General features: G+C 45.2%; 1 protein-coding gene across 1 annotated transcript in view; it reads left to right on the top strand.

Annotated features, from left to right (window-relative positions):
• Positions 1 to 20,397, top strand: part of Foxp1 (forkhead box P1) — a 235,156-nt gene that overhangs the window by 198,839 nt on the left and 15,920 nt on the right. The window contains 2 exon segments of the mRNA XM_042054470.1: positions 11,391 to 11,474; positions 20,111 to 20,312. Coding sequence (XP_041910404.1) covers positions 11,391 to 11,474; positions 20,111 to 20,312 — 286 coding nt within the window.

Below are 20,397 nucleotides of genomic sequence, written 5' to 3' on the forward strand. Positions count from 1 at the left end.
AATCTGTTCATCTCCTTTTGTCCCTCTGTCACCTCCTCTCTCTTGCTTTTCTATGTCATCTCTTGTCCTTCACGCTTTCTGGTAATCAGTTGTTGCTGTCCATCCCAGAAGTTGCTAATGGTACTGATGAGGGCGCGAGAGTGAGAGAACACGAGCGTGAGTGGACAGAAGACGAGTGTGTGCGACCGAGATGTCTGAGTGCACACACAAAGACCTGTGTGCTTCTAAACCACATTGGAAGCAATATAAGAATTCTGTCCCTATTTGCCCTCGGTCCCCTTTCTCTTTCTCTTCTCTGAGAGTAATTGAGTTCACTGTGTATTTCAAGTATATACTCATATATAGAGATTTATAATGCATAGAAGGTATATTCATGTTTACTGTATCTGCAGTACGGTACTTGGAAATGTTCTGAGCTATGTTGAATGTGTTTTATGACTAAAGAGTTAATGCATGCAGTTTTGCTGACGAATCCCCTTTGAGGGTGCCGGGCACGTACTTTTAATGCGGGTTCGACGTATGGGTAGAACTTGTGGATGTACCTCCATATTTTAACAGTAATCTCCTTCTTGGTGTAATTAATCGAAAATTAGTTTCTGAAAGTAAAAATTGGGTCAGAAATGGAGATTATTAAAATGTACAGTTGCAAAAGCCTGACCCTACAAACCCCATTTATGCAACTGAGTTCCAGAATGCTCTCGAGTGCTGCTGACTCACGGACGCTTCTTCCTCTGGCTGGTTCAGTGTAGGCAAGAGGTTAGCCGATGAGGGGAAATTAAAACAATGTTGTACATTACATTGGTTCCAGCCATGGAAAGGCCTATTTTGTATGCAAGGCAGCAATGCCGAGATATATGGAGAGCCCCAGGCTAAGTCCGGAAGATAATTACATTTGGAGTTTTACTGAGTTAAGTCATTTACAGCGTCAAATAGTTGGAGAGAAAAATCAGCCCAAACACACTTCAACTTTTTGTTGTGACTTTTCAGGATAGAAAAGATTGTTTTTCTCTAAAAAAAATTAAGTATCATCTTATATGACAAAGTACACTTTTGGTAGAATACTTCTTTCTACACAAGTTATTTTCTTGGCTCGTTAATATTTTTCATACAGACAGCAAATACAAACTTACTGGAAATAGTACGATGTTTGTACATGCTTAGAGCATGCCATAAAACCAGTCTTCGGAGGTATATTTAACTTGAGCATAGACAGAGAGAAGTGGATAATAGGCTTAACCCACTCCCCGCATTTATTTAAAATTCAGACCTGGCAAAAGGGGATCCCACCAAACGGAAACTTTAACTCTTACTGGCTGCATGTCTCTATATCTATTGTTGGTGGTATTTTCAAAATGATGCATGTCTCTAGATTGATTTATTTGCTATGAGATTCAATAACTATGACGGGCATAAATAAGTTGTTGGAGTGGTCACAGCTTACCCAGGTAGGTCTTCCTGTGTGTCCGCATGGTTGATCATGGGCCGCTGTTAATTACTAGAGAGCCAGGAATCTACCTTATCAGTTAGTTATTTCACAGTCTGAGACCACAGAGAAGGTCAGGAGAGTGGGCAGAGCAAGCCATCGGTCAGCCAGGCTGTTGTCTCCTGGCAGGTCCTCTGATGGTTTTCGGTGGGTGTGGCCTAGGACTGTAAATGCATAAGAGGGATACTGGACGGTTTGCAGGTTTCACATGTTCTGAGATCTCAGCCTTCAACCTTGATCCCACCGAAGGCAGGGTTTCCGGGGGATGATAGGAAGCAAAGATGATCTGGCTTGGAAGTCAGCCAAGCTGTCTGGCTACCTGGGATGCCGTAGTGTTCTGATTAAGAGCTGCTGTCAGAGAGAAGAGGCGCGGTGGTTCTGCAGGCCCCACTTCTTCTCAGCTTAAGAGCTGTATAACAGACGCGTGGCGCTCGCTAGCAGTTAGAAAACTGTAGACACCAGGCATGACCACATAGTCTAACAAAGGTCGGGGGAAGAGAGAGAGGTGTTTCGTGAGAGGTGGAAGTTGCATGAAACTCACGCGTTATTGTTTGTACATTACGTTATACAGAGACATAGATAGACCAAAGTCCACTTACTGATACTGTATGATTGTACTCCGCAGAACTGCACCAGAGCCCCTATGGGCTACAAAGCCGAAACATTTATTACATGGCTGTTGCAGAAGTGTGCTGAACAACCCCTGGTCAGAGAGATGAGAAATTTCATTATATTATTAGTTCCCTCCCCCCGGGTGTCTGGAGTTCTACCTCCCCCCACCATATGCCTTCTCAGCAATAGCATGTAAAACCTCCAGTCCCACATCGGTCAGCTCACCATTCCAGCAGCTACGTAAAGCAAGTGCTTGCCCACCTTCGCCTCCAGGATACTGGCTCATTTATTCATCTCCTTACAGAGCAAGGACGGGACCGTTCTGGAGGCTCTATGAAGGGTGATAGTGGTTAGAAATGGGTAAAGCTGCCCTCCTGTTTCTTATATTCTACAAGGAAAATTGGGCTCTAAAATAGATGCTAAATGGAAGGCTAGACAATGGCTCAGCAGTTAAGAGCTCTTAATGGCTCTTGCAAAGGACCAGGATTCCCAGTATTCACGTGATGGCTCTTAACTGTCCGTAATTCCAGTTGCAGGGGATTGGACATACTCTTCTAGCCTCTTCAGGCACCTGCACACATGGTTCTCATAACCTTATATACCACGTACATTATACATAAATTATAAAGAAAATAAATACATCCTGCAAAACCACAGATGAGCTGGGCATGGTGGAACACTCAGAAGGCAGAGGCAGCTGGATCTTCAGGAATTCAAAGCCAGCCTGGTCTAAGTAGGGAGTTCCAGGCCAGCCAGGGCTGCATAGTAATACTCTTTGTCTCAAATAAAAACAAGCAACCAAAACCACCTCCTAGATAAGCAGTGGGACCGCCATTGGCTAGCCAGCTGACACAAGTTCTTCAACACAGAGCTTCCCTTGAGAAAGGGGTCTGGTGCTAGGAAGGGAGCAGGTAAAACCCGATGTTTCCCGTTAGCCATTCCTCCGTCAGACAGCCATTCGAAAGATGTGAACAGTTTTTTGTCTGTCTTGTTTCTGTGGCGCTGAGGGTTGATCCCAGGGCTCTACAGATGCTAGCCAAGTTGTTCTGCCGCCAGGCTGCATCCCCAGGCTGAGTTTTTCTGTTCAAACCCTTGCCCTGAGAATTCAGAGCTCCTCTGAGCGCTAGATGAAAGAGAATGTACATAGCAAGCCTAGCAACTTTGGGAGCCTTGGGGACACTGAGCAATGTGATTAAAGTTACATTCCTTGTGTCTTCCCGTTTCTTTAAAGTTCAGCATTTCCATGTTTTTGTTTGTTTTTGTCATTGCATATACCTATGTTGTAAATGTACTGCTTTTTAAAAGTTATTATTATTATTATTATTATTATTATTATTATTATTATTTTCCACTTTGCTTCAAGGGGCAAGTGCTCACTCTGTAGTCCGAGCTGACCCTGAACTCACTGCAGTCTGACTGCCTCAATCTCTTGAGGCACTCGATGAATGTTCACTTTAATTTACTAACTCCAAATTGTGATGTCCGTAGGACCAGAGGTAGTGGGGCTGGGCAGGGTCCTACAGTGTAAGACTACTCAGGGGAGGCAGACTTGGACTCAGACAGCCTCTCTGTTGCTAGTGCCTGTGCACACGATCTCCCACTCTCAACCACAGCCTGGGTAGCACCAGCTCCAGAAATGAACAGCACAACGCTAGTTCGCAGAATTACTTCTTTTCAATTAAGGCATTTCTTTCCCAGTCCAGGGAATTCTTGATCATCTCAGCTTCTCAAAGTTTATTATAAAACTGCTAGTTATTAAAGTGTAAACGTAGGAATTATTTATAGCACAACAGCAAGGTTGTGTTCACACAGTTAAGATTTGAATCATTCCTGCCCCCCCACCCCCACCCCAGTGATGGTGCGTTAGACTCACAGATCTTCCATAGCCTGCCATCTGACTTGCTGGCTTTTTTTTTTCTTTTTTTGGTTTTTCGAGACAGGGATTCTCTGCAGCTTTTTTAGAGCCTGTCCTGGAACTAGCTCTTGTAGACCAGGCTGGCCTCGAACTCACAGAGATCCGCCTGCCTCTGCCTCCCGAGTGCTGGGATTAAAGGCGTGCGCCACCACCGCCCGGCGACTTGCTGGCTTTTTGTTGGGAGAGGTAGAGGCCACTCATTTGCTCCCGTTTCATGTGGGCCCACACGTGCACGTGCATTTGTGGTGGTTCCTGAATTAGAGGATAAGAAAGACTACGAGACGACTAGGAAGGCCAGTCAAGTCCAGAAGGAACTGAAGCTAGCGGAGGCCACTGGGATGCTGTTCTGTGTACCTGTGCGGTACCCTTGATCTATAGTGGACCCAGAACAGAAGATCTCTGTGCCTCTGCTCCATCACTCGCAGCTCCCTGAAGCAATGAACCATGGTTAGCGGTGAGAGGTAATGCCTGGAGATGTTGCCCTTCTTAGTACTGTCTCCACTCCAGCCAGTGGGAAAACCTTTGTAACTCTCCTCCCAGCACTGGACACGAGAGCTTGCCTGTCTCTATGTAGGTAAAATATAATGGAGTGCACAAAGCCCACATTTTTGCCAACATATCAATTACAAAACAGGGGAAGTGTGTATCTTGAAGTATATAGTGAGTGTTTTCTTAGAGGTGCAGGGGAAGGTTGGTCAATTCCATTCCAAGTGTATCCTTGAATTGGTGTCATTGAGAGGAAGTCAAAGATCTTGGAGTGGATGTTCTGAGATTTGAACACATCTCTCTTTGTTTCACTTCTCAATAGCCAGTTAGAATGTCTTACCAGTGAAACCAAGCGCTATGAACCCTGGGAGGTCACATGAGCAGACATAGATATGTCCTGGCAAGGGAGGCATGTGCCACAGAAGTCATTTGGGTCAATGGCTTTTTTTTTTGAGCCCAGAAGGTGCATTTTCATTATTCCATCTGTTAAATGTTCTCTTTGGATGAATTTTTTTTTTGTGAATGATGTATAGAAAGATAAGATGGGATTGCAGGGGTAAAAGTTATGGCCTTACATACATCATGAAATATATAGCCTTCTGTCCACCCTGCCCCTGCCAGGACCTAGGAACCCAGGTGCAGGAACTAGTAATGTGTTAAAAGTAAGGCTAGCTTACTCCACATGATACAGCCAGGAGAATCAAGAAACACAGAACACCTCTGGGAAGGCTCGGCACTCACTGACAATCAGGTGTGGTCTGAGTGTGGACATTCATATTATTTCAACTGGGCAAACTCAGCTGGTGACATGCGTATCAGTTTGTTCAGCTTTTAAGCCGTGGATGAGATAGCACACACACACACACACACACACACACACACACACAAAATGTACAGCGCACAGGACACGACTCCATGTTGGGAGAGGTAATTGCTTAAAATTACAGGCACAAAAGGCACCCAACAGTATTGACCTCTCTTAGGAAGACAAGCATGGCATGGGTGCCATTTTCTTGAGTGTGCGGGCTATTTTTCTCGTAAGACATCGCCACATTATCCACTTTTCATCCTCTTCAGTAGATTATGTCTTTTGATGATGTGTTTTTATTGTGTACCATAGGGATGTGTTTCCGGAAAGATTTCCTCCAGCCTTTCAAATCCTGATAGTGAAAGCAGGCGAGGGCTGGGGGTCGGACTCAGTTGGTGGAGTGTTAGATTCAAATGCATTGAGCCTCGGTTCAGTTGCAACACACACACACACACACACACACAGAGTGGGGGGAGGAAAGGGGGAGACAGAGAGAGAGAGAGAGAGAGAGAGAGAGAGAGAGAGAGAGAGAGAGAGAGAGAGAGAGAGAGAGAGAGAGAGAGCGAGCGAGCGCAGGCAGGAGGAAAAGGAGGCAACTGAACTGAGTCAGTCGGCCCCTGTTTGAAAGACTGGGCTAGAGGAGAGTGTCAGTAGTTAGATTCCATGCACACTGTCACTGCTTCCCATCTACTAACTGTATTGAAGCACTGGATGGAAGTGAACAAGGGGACCATGCAGTATAGCAGTAGGGAAGGAAGTCTAGCATGCCTCCAATGCCATAGTAAGCATTAGAGTTTCCTGTGCAGGGGACAGTGGCAGAGACTGTTAACGAGGTTCCAGGTTAAGGCAGCCCCTTGTTTAAGAGCTGGGTCAGACCTGGCCAAGATAGGATAAGCTGATCATTCCACTACTGTGGGAGGGATGATCCATTGTTCGGTGTCCTGCTTGCCCATAGCTCAGGGGGTGTCTGGAGCATCTCTTGGATAGCTGTCGGCTTTCTCATATACAGGCCACCCTACCTGAGGCTTTGCACCCACGGTTTATCAACTCTCCATTAAGAACTGTTGTCCACTTGCCCCAATTCTTGTCTATTTTTATGGAAGGATTGGAAGTTTGTAGGGATTGTAGTCATCGTTGACATCTAAAAGTCAATGATACCATGTTCATTTCCCGCCCACCAGATCAGGACACTGAATTGTTTAGAGCAGTGGTTCTCAACCTTCCTAATGCCACAACCCTTTGTTACAGTTCCTCATGTAGTGGGCACCCCCACTGTAAAATTATTCTAATTGCTACTACATGACTGTAATTTTGCTACTGTTACAAACTGTAATATGTATCTGTTATGCACCATGGTCTTAGGCAATACCTGTGAAAGGGTCCTTTGACATTCCCCCCCAAAGTGGTTGTGGCCCACAGCTTGAGAACCACTAGCTTAGAACATCAAGTTACCCTGTCTCAGGCTAGCGGTGAATGGTAGGAAGAGCCCCACCCCAGCCTGGTCACCGTTGTATTTCTTGCCTGCCTCCTAGAGTGCCTTCCCCAGGCACACTGCCCAGGGACTCTGGAAGCAGTGGGAAGTGGGGTAACTTTTCCACACTGGAAACTGTAAGCTGTACAGAAGTGTCAGCAGAGAGAGAAGTGCACAGGTTTCAGTAGCAGGGGGAGACATTAATCCTGACACAAATTAATTACAGTATGGGCTTTGCATGTGATTACCCCACCATTAGCGGGGCTATTTGTAATCACACCAGCTCTCTAGACTTCAGCAAATATATTAACTGTAATGTGTCCCCCTTTGGCCCTTGCTAACCGCATTTGTGGCCGTACTCATGTGGACATCTCATACATAGCAGCAGCCTCCGAGAACCTCTTGCCTCTCCTGAGCAAGCTCAGAGAGTGTCGGGGACACCAAAGGCCCAACATTACTCTGACCTCCTGTGGCTGAGGTTTTGAGGCTGGAGCCAGGGAAAGGCAGAGGGGGCGTCTGGGTTTCTCACTTCCACGTTCTTTGAAAAACCAAGACACTGATTTTTTTTTCATCATTTAAAATCCCGCCTAAGTCTGCAAGCGTTAGGATTCCGAGACTATGACTGACTATTAGTATGTGTCTGCCTTAAATGTCAAGAGAGTCTTTCATAGCAACATGTGAGGAGTGTTAAGATGACAAAGGAACACAGTACAAGCAGGGAAATTCTTGAGTTGGGGTGAAATGAGCTGTGGGTCACCCACTAGCTGAACACGGCAGCTGATGGCTAGGAGATCTTCCTCAGTTTGTCCCGGTGCTGAATTCAGAAGTCACGCCAATGGCTGTGGGCTGGGTACAGGGTTTCTGCTTGGCAGCTGACCAGGTTGGTATAGGAGAGGTTGAGTCGTGTTCCTTGCTTCCAGAGACTCCTACTTAGGGTGTGTGGGCTTGATTTCTGACCCCTCGTTCCATTTTGCTTTGGCCGTGTGCAGTTGAGGGAGCAGTGTAACCGGGTAATTCTGTCAAAGTCAGGTTTGCCTGTTGGGTCATCGGTGCGTAGAAAGCGTGCTCTGAAAGTGGGATCGTCACTGCTGAAGTGGATGGAAGAGCAGGGTCACCCAGACTCCCTTGCTTTTACTTGTACTCTTGTGGTCCTTACAGAAGCGCAGACTTCCTGTTTCCTCTCTTGAGAAGTGGCTTAGCAGGCTTACGTAAAGCCTCAGAGTTTGGTGGTGGTCTCTTTGGGGCCTCAGGCCCTCCTGTTCCTCGGCTGGGTTGCTTGCTACCTCTGTCAATGTCACCCCTTTGTCAGTGGGGTCATAAGTCAGGCCAAGGAGTGGTAGAGGGAAGATTTTTGTCATTTCGAGGAAGGTCCCAGCCTAGTGTGAAGATCAGTCCCTTTGGGTAAAGCTAACCGAGCATTCTAAAGCAGGATTCTAGCCTTACTTCTGTCCTGTCTTGGTGCTGTGGCCTTACAGGTGTTCATCCTGTGTGCCTCAGTTTCCCCAATTGCAGTATATAAGTCAAGGGGACCCTGAGCCATGGTGGTCTTTATTTCTGTCCAAGCGGGATGAGTGACTCCCGCTTTCTTCTCATCTGTCCTTAAGAACGGTAGCACTCTCACGAATTGACCCTCATTTCAGTGGAGGACTGTGGCAGTGACAGGAGCTGCCAGCTTGCCCTGACTACAGTCCTCCTGATGGCTGTAGAAGGAAGATGGTGAGGGAACCCCAAACTCCTCTCCCTTCTCGCTGACAGAAGCCCATGCTGGATCTGCCTGGGTTTTGTCTTTGCAGACCCTGAGTGGAGAGGGTCTTTGCCCCTTATGAGAGGTGTTGGAGCAGTGTGCAGGCTCTGAGCTTCCACGCCTTGTCTAAAGCCCAGACTAGAAGAACGGTGATACAGCCAGGCCCAGAGAGAACTCTATCAGAGTTAGACACCATCTTCCCTGTGCTTTCTGTCCTGTTCTAGTCTGCAAAACAAGGGGCTTATTTCTCTCCACACCTAGACTCACAGCTGACTTCATTACACCCCATTATGTGGATCCTGATTCCAAAGATATACCCAGCCAGTGTAGACTAGACTGATTTAATTTCTCCTAAAAAAAATCGCAGCAGGTATTTTTAACTTCCATGAAGCATTCATTAGTCGCTGCACTGAGCTGGCTCTGTACAGAACTCATGTTCAGAACGACCCTACGAGTCAGAGATGAGCAGTCCATATTTAGAAGCAAGAATGAAGTGCTCGGAAGGATTATAGAATGTGCTCAGAGGCCAGAATTTGAACACAAGGACAGTAGGATAGCATGTCCGTTATCTACTTCCATTCTGCCATCTTTCAAGAGCACTGGTCCACAGACTAGCTAATTCCAACGAACCCTGCTCAGGAGTACCCGCCAGTGAAACCCATTGACCTGCCTGTGTGTCACCTACTGGGGAAAGCTCTCGAGAACAATTCCCTCTTGACATCACAGCATACACACACATATATAATTTACCAGCCAGATTGCTAGTTGGCTTTGAAGAGTTTCTCGACTCCTTTCTCTTGGCTTCTCGTGGAATTCCAGGAGAATAGGGACTATTAAGGGTATATGCCCTACAGTAAGACGTCTGTGTTCTCACATTATGTAATGAGGTGATGCTGGAATAGTTGATTGCGCAGCAGAGTTTGTGGGACAGTCCCCAGTGGTAGTAAGCTTCAGGGTGTGGGTGTGGTCCTGTGCACACAGTGTCCTTGCTCTCATCTGGTGGAAGGTCAGGCTCCATGGGGAAGGAGAGGAGCTCGCCTGGTGCTGGGGCTTTAGCTTTTTGTTTCTTCCTTTTACCATACTTATCCTTTGTAATTGCTACATCGGAGATGTTGACCCCTCAATTAAGTCACAATTAATATTGAGCAGACTCTTCAGTAAATACCACCTCTCACCCCTTCATTTGTGTTGTTCAGCATGGGCAGTCTGCTTACTTCATGTTTTTAGAAAGAGTGACATCTGTGGCTAAATTCCTTTCTGCCCCATGGTAGTTTTCAAAACAAACTTAAAAAAATTAAAAGGCATCTCAGAGTAGTTTTAGTATAAAAAACAAATCCAGAGAGAAAATAAAAAACCCAACAACAAAAAGCCCTTAGGGCACTTAACGCAAAAAAAAAGCGAATAACCGTAGAAAAATGCTATTCCCAACATTTTAATTGTTTTGTCTGAGCCACTCTGAAAACCCAAATTCCTTTGGCATTATGTGTTTCGAGAATCTTAGTTTGGGAGTTCAATAATGCACCAAAGAACAAGAACAGTGGATGAGTAACATAAAGTAGACCCTAATATGGTGTCATTTTCATTTCCTGTTTGTTGAAAGATAAACGCTAACACTGTAAGGCTTCCCCCCCCCCCCCCCCCCACTTCTTCTTCCTAATTTATTCCTCCCTGAACCACAAGGGAATAAAAAGAAATAAAAACTCAAATGTGATATGGCTGTTGACTGAGCCAGCCGGTGGGGAAGAGACAGGCGCATGTTTTCCTCTGCCATTGCACCCGGTCCCCTTCTCTGCCTTCCCCTGACTCCTGAGCCCCTACTTCCTGTCTCCCCACCACTAGAAATAACATGGTTAATAATGTGAAGTGGATTTAATTTTGGCATAATTTTAGACTTAAAAAAACCGTGCTTCCTAAAGATTTAAAGTCAACTCTGAGGTATTAAAGGAATAGATTCCCCACCTGCCTCTAAGGTGTTGTTTTGGACAAGCTATCTGGGAGGCTTTTGAAGATACACACTTGTGCAAAATATCGCCCTCCTTCCCATGTCTACATTGTCCCTTCATGCGGCATCTCTTTCCTCTACTTCATTTTATTTTGGAGAACATATTACATACTCCTTATCGAAAAGCCATCATGAGATCCCTGTGCCCACTTCCTTGTGATCTAGCAACATTATCACTGTATCAAAATGGTCCAAAGCCAGCATAATGGTTCTAGCATGTAATTAATAGAGATTTTCCACTCTGTCCATCCAGTTAGAAACATCTGTGACTTTAGAAGATAACTTTTTATGGAGTGAAGAGACTGGGGTTATTAAGAATAAAATCTAGTGGGGACTCAGAGATTGAACACCCAAACACGGGAAACTAATTGTTCAACTAAACATGAGAACCCGTCAGTCCTGGTATCCCCGTTCCTCCCATCTGTTGTCACCTGTCAGTCCTGGTGAGACAGACTCGGCTAACTTTCCACAAGTGTATCCAGGTGTCCGTGAGTTTGTCCACAACCACAACAGATGAGTTTATTAGTGTGAGGTAGCTGCTCGTCTTCCCATGGCCTCCTCATGAATCAGCTAGGCTAATGGGCATGATTCACGCTTGCCTTTGAGCTGTCCATGTTCCCTGGGACTCCTTGGTGCCAGCAGGTCTAGAATGTCCCAGTTAAAGTCTAATACACCTTGTGTTGGGAAATCTCACACCAACACCTCCGGTTACTTAGATTTTGGCAGGGGTCCTATAGATTTCAAATGATGAAGCAATAAAAATGATTCTATCATGCGCTGTGGTTAGCTGGGATATGCGTAGTTTGGGGTATTCAAAAGAGCCACACATCTGTATTCAAAGACATAACAAAGCCTTTTCTTCCCATTAGCTTGCAAAAGACAAAGAGCGCCTGCAAGCCATGATGACCCACCTGCATGTGAAGTCTACGGAACCCAAAGCTGCCCCTCAGCCCGTAAGTACTGGTCCCCACCAGGGGAAATGGCACCACAAACTGGTGGCATTCCTTCTCTGTCTCTGACCTCAAGCACTGGGAGACTAGCTCCAGAGGGCCCGGGGTGAATGCCAAAGTCCTCCTCTTCACCTGATTCTTTCTGGCCTTTCATAGAGAAGGCAGGCAGGATGCTAGGCACTGGGAAGGGACCTAGAATGGGACAGACATCATATTCATTCTAGGTTTTTAAAAGTCTCCTTTGCTTGTCTTATTTCCTCGTACTGGGCCTCTAAGTTTAGATCTAGTAGGCCCACGCTACCTAGAACAAACATCCTGCCTTGAACCTCGTTCTTTACCGTGAACCGATCTCATCAGCACTGGTATCACTCACAATTTCTGGAAGTCTCCTCGTAGCTTTAGTTGATTATTCAAAATGGAGGCTATGCCTTGGTTCCTGATTTTTAAGATTTGTAAAATTTAAAGGTACGCTGACTTTATTTGATTTTGCTGGGAGTCCCTGTGTGAAAATTAATTGAGCGTTGACAATCTATAGTTAGTAGCAGCAATTTTAATCAACATGCAATGATGCAGCATAATGGCAAAGTATTGGTTTATCTGTTTTGACTGATTTTTTTTCTATAAATAAAGCAAACATACACCCCTATATGTATGATGTATGGTGATAGAAATAAAACGGAGTCAGACTATTAACCCAGTGAATATGGTAGCCTGCCAAGATGCAGTTGGCAGACAGAATTAATGTCTGAAGCAGAACACATTACTGAGATACAGGACATAAAATCATTAAACACTCCATGCATCCATTTTTACTGAGAAAGAGTCTTCGCTTCCATGTATCTCACAGTAAATGGCCTGCAGGAAAGAATGGGTAAGCTACCAAAAAGAGAAAGGCCGGGGGGAAAAGCCAAACCATTTGGAGCTGTCCCCACCTGTCTCATTTTTTCTATGAGCACTGGGAAGAACCTGAACCCAGTTGAGCATATTAGTACTGCCCTGACATGATGTCATGACCAGTGGCAAAGGGGACCTCTCTGGAAGTCCTCAGTTGCTTTAGTGAAGTGCTTCCCCCTGATTGAAGACTCTGAGTCTTCACACCTAGCAACAAGGAGAGAATGAGGTTGTCTCCATCTTCCTCCATGGAGTACAAGCAGCTATGATAGAGTCATGATTGAATGTAGCACTCTGGTAATACACCGTTTTGAGTCAAGCCAGAGGAGGAATCCACATAAAGAGATGGAACTACGGAGTCCCTTGTGGTCCTCAGTGGGTAATGGGGCCTGGGACTAGCTATGAGCATATATATACATATATATATATACATATATATATGTATATATATGTATATATATATGCCACATGCACACATGAGGACCCTTGATGCTCTGTGTCCCTGCGGACCTGTGCTAAGCAGCCAATAAACAAGAGAGAAGCAGCTGGGGGTGAGGGAATGAGCAGGGAAGGAAGGTTTGTCTTGATTAGTATTGAAAAAAAAATGTTTTACATTCTGGAAAATTATAACTTTGAAGGGGACCTCCTACTAAATTTATTTTTAACTGCTCTATTGAAAATTCTCCACCACTAGTCAACATTATCTCTTAGTAGCTCAGCACAGTGTTTCTTTATTAAAAGAAATAGGCACGAATATTTTTGACTGAAAAATTAATAGCTTTTGAATTCATACACAGCGGGTTTTCCTTTGCAAAGAAGTCCAATATCGCTGCACAGCACTTCTATAACCATTTATTTAGCGTCCAAGTCAAACCTTTGACAGCTGGAGCGGTGCTACAAGCCAGTATAAAGAACTCCAAGATGTAAACCAACAATAGCCCGTCTGTGTGAGGTTTGCCATTGTCAAATACATAGATTGTTTGGATTAGTTTATGTAAATGTACTGTTGTATTACCCTTTGGAAGAAAAATCACATTTGTGTATGAAAAGTGGCTCCCCTCACAGGCAGCATTATAAATTCCTTATCCTTTAACTTACATGTAAGAAGTAAAAATTGGTGCCTGACACGTAGATATTGCGTGACACTCTGTTGTCAGAGCGAACCTGCCTCCTTTTCACTTATTGAAAAATAGAAAATTTTATTATAGATACCATCTTATAAATCAAGAATTATTAAAATATGTATAGGTGAGGCATTGGGAAATTAATTATAAAAGATAGACGTGTAATGTTTTGCATAAATTTTCACTTCCTTGCCAAAAGAAAAGAAAAGAAAGAAAGAAAGAAAGAAAGAAAGAAAGAAAGAAAGAAAGAAAAAGGCCCATGCATATTTCAGACCCCTTGATGCTTTCAACTTTAGGGACTTGGAGCTATCTGGTGACTGATCCTAACATTCAGACTATATTCCCTGTGGCCTGTAATTAATTTATTCCACCCTAAATAATAGAATGGCCGGCGAGCATTTGAACGATTATCATTCTCGAATCTGTGGTTTGAAATAAGAAGTCACTGAGTTTTATATCTAACCATAGATGGGGACTTCCACGTTACAGCCTTGCCAGTGGGTTTATGAAGTTGTTTCTTTTTCCATTTCTGTTTAAAAGGAACTTGGTTTATTTTAAAAGTCTTAGTCACTAAGTGATAGAATGTGTAGCTGTAAATGTTGCCCTTCGCTAAATGCCAGTTGGGTGGTAAGTGTCTTTTGTATCCAGTGGTCTACCATGTCCCCAGTTCCTCCCATTTGAGAGCTGCCGACGCGTTTTCAGGGCGTTCTTGCGTCAACTCAGAGATGCATTTTTCTGGATCCCAGCATGGGGTGCATCTTTAGGTTTGGATAGTGACAGGGTGTGCACATTTCCAGGATGGTGCCCAAGGGTATAGGCAAGGCTCTGAGGTCCACCCACAATGGACTGCAAGCGAATGGCCTGTGGGAACAGTATATCCCTGGTCGTATGTCCTGCTGACTCCCTGGGTAGCATGTCTTCCGATGGTCGTCACATCTCTTTCCTCAGAATTGGATTTCCTGAATTTAGAAGTCCAGCCATTCATCAAGGGTTAGTTACTTGGCTACAGTAACATACTGAATATGGTCAAATGGGAAAGGCCTGTATTTGTCACGGAGGTGTTTGGAGTCTTGTGAACAAGTTATTTAATATTTAATCTCTGCGTTAATATATCCATACCTATGTATACACCTACACACATAGATTATTTGTTGCATAGAGAATGCTGTGTGCGACTAGGAAAAATGACCTGAGAAAATGAGCTGAATAGAAGGAAAGAGGTCAGAGGTCAGAGGTCAGCTTCCCTGCTCCTGCCCCTGGTGAGCAATGAATCCACAGATCTGTGTGTCCGAGGATGGCAGCTGGGAGACGAACATGGACCATGGGGGTCCGAATGGAGGAAAGGTCGGAATCACCAATCTTAGAATTCCACTCTCCGAGCCAGGCCCGGCATGGAAATGACCTAGCCAGAATCTAGCAAGTTCTAGCAGTTAGGTACCAAGAGAGACAAGGCTGTTGTTGACATATGTTTACAATAGCCAAATTTGTTGTAGTTTAAGACTTAAAAGTTCTTCTGTTTCCCACGGAAAGAGAAGCAACAGCAAAAAAGAGAGAGAGGGAGAGAAAATAGTCTGCTGTTCCTTTGTTCCAAACCCAGTTCCATTCTCAGAGTGAGCAGCACAATGTCGGGACTATACTTAACTCCATGCAGAATTGGCTGAGATGTACCTCAACACAGAAGGACAACAAAAGGAAGCATGTCTGTGTTAGGACTTTATTAAGTTGTCACTGACTTCTTACAAAGCCATTTTGCTACGCTGGTGTTGGGAGTGTGCAGTGTAGATCTCCCTTCATAATGGGGAGGGGGAGCATCTTGGCTTTGGGGATTCCTACACTCATGAGAACTACTCCCCAGGCCTGGAGAAACCGCATTCTTTGAGATTTGGTGGGCAAGTAGTTACAGCACAGGTAGGGGAGCCTACTTGATGAAAAATTCGTAAGACGCTTTTAGAATGAAGTGCAGCTTGGGGCTTTCCTTTTTGCACATTTTCTTTGACTCTAACTATAGCAATTAGGACTGTTTTGAAATAGTTTTTAGCTCCTATGAAAACAGAGTGGTCCCTCCGTACCCTTGGGAAAAAAAAAAAAGAGCCTGTGAACTTCAAGGGCTAGGTGACCAGGTGTGGGCCTTGGAGCAGCAATGCTGGTCTGTCATAAAGAGGGACTCTCACATACAGCACACAAAAGCTGTTTTATAGACTGCTTTTTGTTAAGTTCCCCTTGTCACCTCAGCTCAGGTTTGTTGTTCATGTCCCTGCCAGGAGTGCCACCCTCTGAGTCTCTAGAATAAGCCAGGCTCCTATCAGAGCGCAGAGTCCTCCCCAGAGGTCTCCCCCCTGCCGCCCACTGCCCTGCCCTCTGTCCATGGAATCTGAACTTGGTGATTCATGCCTACAAAGGCAGCCTCCAGTCTCAGAACATTGCAGGTGAGGGCAGGACCTGAGGCTCTCGGAGGGGCCCATCCAGCCAAACAGTAGAGAAACCAGTTGGGCAAGCCCGGAGTCCCTCCTGTGCACTGCTGGTCTCTTGGTGTTTTGGTTTCAGGTTTTTCTTTTGTTCTCAGAATCTGTTTTCATGAGAAGCAAGAGCACAAACAAAAACAAAAACCGGGTTCTTGTGGGAATATTCCCTAACAAGTCTGCTTCTGTCTGGGGTTTGCGTCAGCGGTTTGCTTATTTTTTATTTTGTAAGATGCGAGTGACTCATCACCCTTACACTGGAGGGGAGTGCGCTGTGGAAAAACTAAAGATCGATTTTTGTTTTTAGAAAGGACAAAAGTACAATATCGGCTAGCTGATAATTGTGAAACTTTCAACAGTAGAAACTTCCAGGAAAGTCCTTCAGTAACCAAACTGAGGTAAAAGGCAGGGCTTGAGAGCACAGTTGTTTGTATTTTTATTTAAAAGCTAAGAGCCTGCAGCAACTTTAAGTGACATAAGAATTGAGCTGCTGGCCAGAGTTTGAAAGAGATTATCTTTGCTGAAATCATCCCTGCGGTGGCAACTTGCCATGGAGAAAAATATCTGCGTTACTAGCTTTTCTAAACATAGCAACCTCTTCTTAAATAGAAAATGAACACAATGAGAAAAATGGGCTTTCCATCGGGGAAAGAAACCCTCCCAGTCCAATCCCTTCCTGCTCCATGCCCTGGAAAAAAAAAATCAAAAATCTCTTTTAAACCCTTACCTACACTTAGAAACATGGAACACCTAGGATTTCCTTCCTCCTTGGTGGTTGTCTAAAGATTTAATAATTTACGGTGAAGATGTATTCTTTCTCACTCATTTCTTCACCTTCAGAACACTGATTCAGCTCGGCTGTCTTCCCAACAAGCACCCGCGTTCCGCCTGTCTCTTTCTTCCCAGGGCTGGCATTATAGGCGTGGACGGTCACACCTGTGGGTGTTAGGGAGGTGACCTCGGGTCTACATCCTTGGGCAAGCTTTTTCCTGAATGAACCACCCCCATCCCTCACCCCGTGCTCCAATTTGTTCTTCTAAGCCTGAGGTAGCTCATTGTTATTTTGTTCTCAACGTGTTTGGTAGAGTCCTTCATTCTAAGAGCAGGCTTTATGTGGACACAGTGTGTTTTGAGTCCTTCCTGGTACCCCGTCCCCTTTCCTCAGAAGGATGGCTTCTCCTCGAGACACACATGTGACCACTGGACAGAAATTTCAAAAGTTGAGAAACTTGCACAGCAGCTGCCAGGGTTGGGTCTCATTAACTTGCCGGGCCGCTCTTCTGATGGTCTTGCATCGCGGAGCTTCCTCTGTGTGGAGTTCCCAGCTTTTTGTTCTTCCCTCACAGGCTACAGTCATGTTTAATTTAGAATTCAGGCTCCTTTGGCAAATTAGCAATTAGAACAATTTTGTGGGAATATGTATATGTGTCATTAGTTTTTCTGCAAATTAATAGCAAGGGCAGAGGTCAGGCAGAAATTTTCCACTTGACTGAAGCCCTTCCATTGAGACTTGGCACTTGGGTTTGGAATGGCCGCAGCTGCTCCCAGACACCCTTTTCCTCTAGGAACTGTCGTTTAATTAGTTTACCTCATAGCCATCATTACAAATATTACTGTCTCCCCTCCCTGAAATAAAATTACTGTTTCTACAAAATATTCCAGCGACATTGTGCACCACTGCACACTGATGGTGGGGTCAGTCGAATGCACCATTTAATCATTAGATCACCTCCATCCGCATCTTCTAATTAGAGTCCTTACAATACATTTTTATCTGGTAATTAGCTGAGATTGGCTGCTTCCTCTGTGGCTTATTAGAGGCAGCCCAGCAGTGGGTGTGAATCACGGTGTCATTTGTCAAGCCTGGTAAACCCCTCTCTTCGGGCTCAGTGTTTATTTCCAGTTCCTACCTACATTTGAAAGCATCCAGAAAATTCAGCCTGCATCACCCTCTTCCTGGACTGGGCAAACCCAGAGGGATCTGTTTTCTTACAGTTGCTGTCTCTAGCAGAACTGGTCCAAGTATTAAAGCCCCTTCTACAAGCTGCGAGAGTCAAATTCGTGCCCATCGGATGGCATGTCTCTCAGTGTGGGTTCATCCGTTCATCTCAGATCTGGCCATTCAGAAAGATGGCCTTGCACCTGCTGAATGGTTTCATCGGTTTTGCCGAACTTCCTTATAAACTGGAAGGGAGCAAGTGGGCTCTCGTGTTTATCATTTTCATTGTCTTTTGAGAAAGCCGGGGTGCATGGGCTAATGTTTTTAGGCTGAAAGGAGAAGTCCAGAAACAGGGTGAGGCCCCAGAGTTGATGTCTGCATTTTTGGGTCCTCTTTCAGCCTTAAGCGCTTCAAGGACAGAGGTTCTGTGGTTTAGTCCCGCTTCCAGGCCTTTAGAAGTTCTTGGTAATATTTATTGTCATGTGTAAGCAACGATAAAAGCTGTTCGTGGAAGCTCTTCCAAAACGAAACACAACAGGGAAGTAGGGATCGCTGTCGTGTTGAGGTTAGACGTGCACTGGGCATAAGTAGAGGGTACAGAAGCTGTACTGCCGTACATGGATGTGGTTTGACTTTGGGTCTGGGTGAGGCTATGGACAAGTTTCTCTTCCGTTCTGCATAAACCGTGAGCAATTTGTAGAGACGAAGCCTCTCGGGAAAGGCGTCTTAGAGTGTGTGTTTTTGTAAATGATACCTGTGGCCTTCCGAAAATCTCCTCGTGCTTAGGCTATAAGGCAGCTGAATGATCAAAGTTAGGTGTTTGGGACCTAAGGCCCGAGGGGAGGAAGAGGTTGGCCTTTACTCTTCTCCATTGGCGTCATGCTCTGCCCTGTCCCTGGCCTCTACTCTGAACTATTAGCATTTGCTTAGCAATGTGTGTCCCCGTTAGCTTTCCAGCATTACCCCTGCTTGCTGAAGGTCAGAAAGGGTATGCCATCTCCCCAGCATGCTGTGCTTGGGCACTAAGGGCTTGTGGTGTGCTGAGTCAGTATTTCACACTGAACATAGGAAAGCCGAGCTGAAACCTCCCAGTCCACTGTTTAGCTCAGAGCACTAAATTTGGGTTTTTCTGTTAGTGTTCCTTTTATGACATCCGATCTTTCCTTTCCCTTCCCTTGGAACTTAGTGCACAGGGTCTCTTTGATGTCTAGTGTGTGAATCTTTCATTCACACACATTTTGTGGTCTCTTTCATTCCTAGTGGGTGAATTAAGATTGAATCTTACCAACATACTGGAGCAAAGGACTCACTTTTAACACCCTCCATAAATAATACTTGTGCTTAATGTTGAATCTGACAATGACAAAACAGACATTATGGTGACTGCTTTGAAATGGGGTGTGATAAAATATGGCCAAGTAAATGTGTACTCTGTAGAAGTTTCTTGAATTTGGGAGAGGTTCTCTGAGTATTTGATACGTGCATAAACATGATAGGAAACACTGGGTTCTTCTGCATTGTCAGACTCAAGGGAGTTCCTGTCCAAACATCCTTCCCATCAGTGTTAGAACTGTAAGAAAATACGTAGTGGAATACAAGGAAAGAAGATGTTCATGCACGCTGCTCTACAATGCTTCAGATAACATTAGCTTCCATAGTTGGCCTGTTTAAAACTTTACAAAGCAACCAAATGTTACAACTTCATAGGAATAGATGTGGGCCTCCTGAGTAAGTGCCACTGTTGAGTGGGAGCCACCGTTCCCTCATGCGCCAACCCTCCCCCCTCCCCCCTGGGTCTATTCAGTTTCGTGATGGACTCAAGTCTCATAACTTCTTGCAGTTCTCTAGTGACTCAGAGCCCTAAGTGGCCACTTAGGAAATCGGTTGCAGTTTTAAGGGGGGGGGGGGGAATTCTCAGGCAGCAGCTCAGCTTTCGAGTTTTGGTGGTATGCTGCCGAGAGGCACCCAGGACAGGCCAGGATTATGCCACTGTAGGCCAGCTGGTGTTCCTTCAGTCCTCAGCCTCGCTGGCATACAAAGGAGAATACGTTTAATTAGAAGTGAATCCTGTGGCGACATACCAATTTCTCGAGGCAACCCTTGCCAGGTGTCTGCTTATCTTTCCTAAGGGAGGAGAGAGGTTTTCTTGGTTGCTTGGGTTTCTGTTGTTGTTTGATTTGGTTGGCTTTTCTCAAGTCCTTCTAACGGGCATTGTTCTCCTAACAGCTGAATCTGGTGTCAAGTGTCACCCTCTCCAAGTCTGCCTCAGAGGCTTCTCCACAGAGCTTACCTCACACTCCGACGACCCCAACCGCCCCGCTAACTCCTGTCACCCAAGGCCCCTCTGTCATCACCACCACCAGCATGCACACGGTGGGACCGATCCGCAGGCGGTACTCAGACAAATACAACGTGCCCATTTCTTCAGGTAGCTACTCTGTCTTTGCCCAGGGCCTCATGGGGAATCTGCAGTTGGTGTCGATGAGCCTCTTGTTATAAAGTGATCATTGATA

This window comes from Arvicola amphibius, chromosome 2, assembly GCF_903992535.2.
Source record: "Arvicola amphibius chromosome 2, mArvAmp1.2, whole genome shotgun sequence".
NCBI classification, from domain to species: Eukaryota; Metazoa; Chordata; class Mammalia; order Rodentia; family Cricetidae; genus Arvicola; species Arvicola amphibius.